This window comes from Macrobrachium rosenbergii, chromosome 3, assembly GCF_040412425.1.
Source record: "Macrobrachium rosenbergii isolate ZJJX-2024 chromosome 3, ASM4041242v1, whole genome shotgun sequence".
Classification (NCBI taxonomy): domain Eukaryota; kingdom Metazoa; phylum Arthropoda; class Malacostraca; order Decapoda; family Palaemonidae; genus Macrobrachium; species Macrobrachium rosenbergii.
This window is the reverse complement of record NC_089743.1, coordinates 59,467,436-59,470,020: the sequence shown is the minus strand read 5'-3', so window position 1 is coordinate 59,470,020 and position 2,585 is coordinate 59,467,436. Positions and strand designations below refer to the sequence as shown.

Genomic DNA, 2,585 nt, shown 5'->3' with positions numbered 1-2,585 from the left:
TATTTGAGTAGTTCGGCGCTTTAGAAGGAGATCCCGCGGTAAACTTTTAACCAGGTTTTTCTCAACGGTTGTTTAACGTAGATAGGTGGGATGAAGCAAGAAGTCAGGACACAGTAAAGAGTGATGAACGTTGAACTAAATTCCCAAATAAATAAATCCAGAGGTTATTATCTTATTACAATTAGGCCCCATTTATACAGGCCAGAAATCTTTTCGTAATAGATTTTTTTCAAGGTCAAGTGATATAGAATTAACACAGTCCAGTTTATTATTTCCCTTTAAAAATATTTTTTAATATAATAACCATGATATTGTAATGATGATATTGATGTAAAACTTTTCTGTTATATGTGTGGTTGGGCCGTTTGCATAATCATTTTTAAGAACATTAATTGCAGTGCGACTTTTTTTTTTTTTTTTTTGACAATCCAGTAACGTAAATAAGCAAGCGAAAGCCTTTACTGCGCTATAGAGACCAAAGGTAGTTTTGAGAATGACGGGAGCAGGCTTTAAAGGTACGTTATACCAAGATCGAAATACTTCTTTGTAGACTGTGTTACACGAGGAGAGTTTGCTCGCGCCAGTAGCTGGCGGCAAGTAAACCACGGAACAGTAAACGTTTACACAAGGACAGCACTGTGGGACTAGTTCTTGCCTGTAAACACTTGTTTTAATTTTCTTTCTTAAAAATTCCAGTTTGGGAATTTATTCTTTAATGAGGGCACCCCTCAGTTTAATAAGGGCCACGTCCCTATTATTCCGGTTCATAACTTCATATACAGTAGTCTGTACTGTATGCCTAATGTTCCATAGACATTCACAACCTCCGTATACATCCAGAAATTTAACAATGTCCTCCCGAATTCCACTTTTCTGACATCCTGATTTTGTAGGAGATTCTGATGATTACTGTCCAGAAGTGAGAGTCAACGTTTACGCGAGGAAAGCTTTGCCCGTCAGTAACTCGACTGTCTACCGTCCAGTCAAACTATCCAGGACAAGACACTAACTTGGAGTTTAGGCCTACACGGTTATAGTTTAATGGCGCCTATAAACTGTAAATGCACCCACTACCTCCATGTTTTCGATGTTCATTGTTACTTGGTTGGTGTCCAGGTGGGCTAAACCCCCTCCCCCGGTTAGGTCAGGACACGGCATTCTAGGAAAGGTTGCCCTTTGTTGGCCGAGTTGGTTGAGCTTCAGACCGTCATTCGATGGGCCGGAGTTCGATTCCCGCCGCCGGCTGATGAAGAGTTAGAGGAATTTATTTCTGGTGATAGAAATTCGTTTCTCGGTATAATGTGGTTCGGATTCCACAATAAGCTGTAGGTCCCGTTGCTAAGTAACCAATTGGTTCTTAGCCACGTAAAAATAAGTCTAATCCTTCGGGCCAGCCCTAGGAGAGCTGTTAATCAGCTCAGTGGTCTGGTAAAACTAAGCTATACTTACTTTTCTAGGAAAGGTTAGATTTGTTTTTCACCGGCGAAATATGAGTCCGTCGTTTTCAACTGGCCCCGAAACTAATAATCACATGATGAGTTCTGTAGCAGGTTACTGAGTATATAGTAAAACTCTACATTTGTTAATAATAAAATTATTTTAAACTTCAGAATTGCTCAACTTACCACCTCCATTTTTGTAAACCAGGAAAGGGAACCTCCAGACATTCCCAAACCCTACAACGAATCCGAGGCATGAAAGGAGGAAGTCTATCTTGTTAGCCCAGGTACCCCTGTCGTCTGTCTTGGAGATTACGTTTTCTTCCGCCATGATTTCTGTGGAAAAGAAAACGTGTTTCTCAAAATTTGTGGAACTAAAACGAAAACAGATCTAAAGACTACTTTAGCCCTGAAAGGAAACATACCTTATGAGAAGAGTTTTTGTGTTAAACCAGAATGTGAATACATTAATAGACTGTAATCAGCCGTTATTTTTCGTGTTTCAGGGAAATGCAAAGAGCTGTTGTTTCAGTCCCTAATTTTAAACAATGCTGCGGCAGTTAGACTCTTCACATTATAATGTGATATATATATGTTTATGTATTGCATTTTTTGTTTTGTTTTACACGCGCAAGCACACATTTGAAATCACAGGAACATGTGATATTTATATACATATGTACAGCACGGAAATATAAGACGCACAAAATAAATCTTGCCCGTGTTCGGTTTTAGTTTCATGAGAAATCTTCAAGAGTTGGATTCATAGTGGTAGATATTTACATACATATGCTTCGCTTATAATACAAACTTAAATATATATATGCTTCGCTTATAATACAAACGAACACACCAGGGGCCAGTGTAATGATGAAATCCTTCATTCAATTTAATGACAATACCCTTTACAACTGGTGGACTGGGAAAACGAATTGGTTTTCATCTTATCAAGACGTTGAATTAACCACTCGATATTGAGATTGTCTATGATCAAGTGTACGTACGTAAGTGCGTAAGTTCAACTAAGTGTGTAGTTGCGTAAGCTCAAATCGCACTGTTCAAGACTGTAAAGACGTCAGACGTCTCTTCATTTCTCATCAATCACGATCATGTATCGCATTTATCAACACAGTAAGAATCTCATGT

General features: G+C 38.6%; 1 protein-coding gene across 1 annotated transcript in view; it reads right to left on the bottom strand.

Annotated features, from left to right (window-relative positions):
- The window catches only part of LOC136851429 (sodium- and chloride-dependent glycine transporter 2-like), a 48,342-nt gene extending 46,572 nt beyond the window's left edge, over window positions 1-1,770 (bottom strand). Inside the window, exon 1 of the mRNA XM_067125514.1 lies at window positions 1,626-1,770. Coding sequence (XP_066981615.1) covers window positions 1,626-1,770 — 145 coding nt within the window. The remainder of the gene's footprint in view (window positions 1-1,625) is intronic.
- Between the last annotated feature and the right edge of the window lie 815 nt (window positions 1,771-2,585).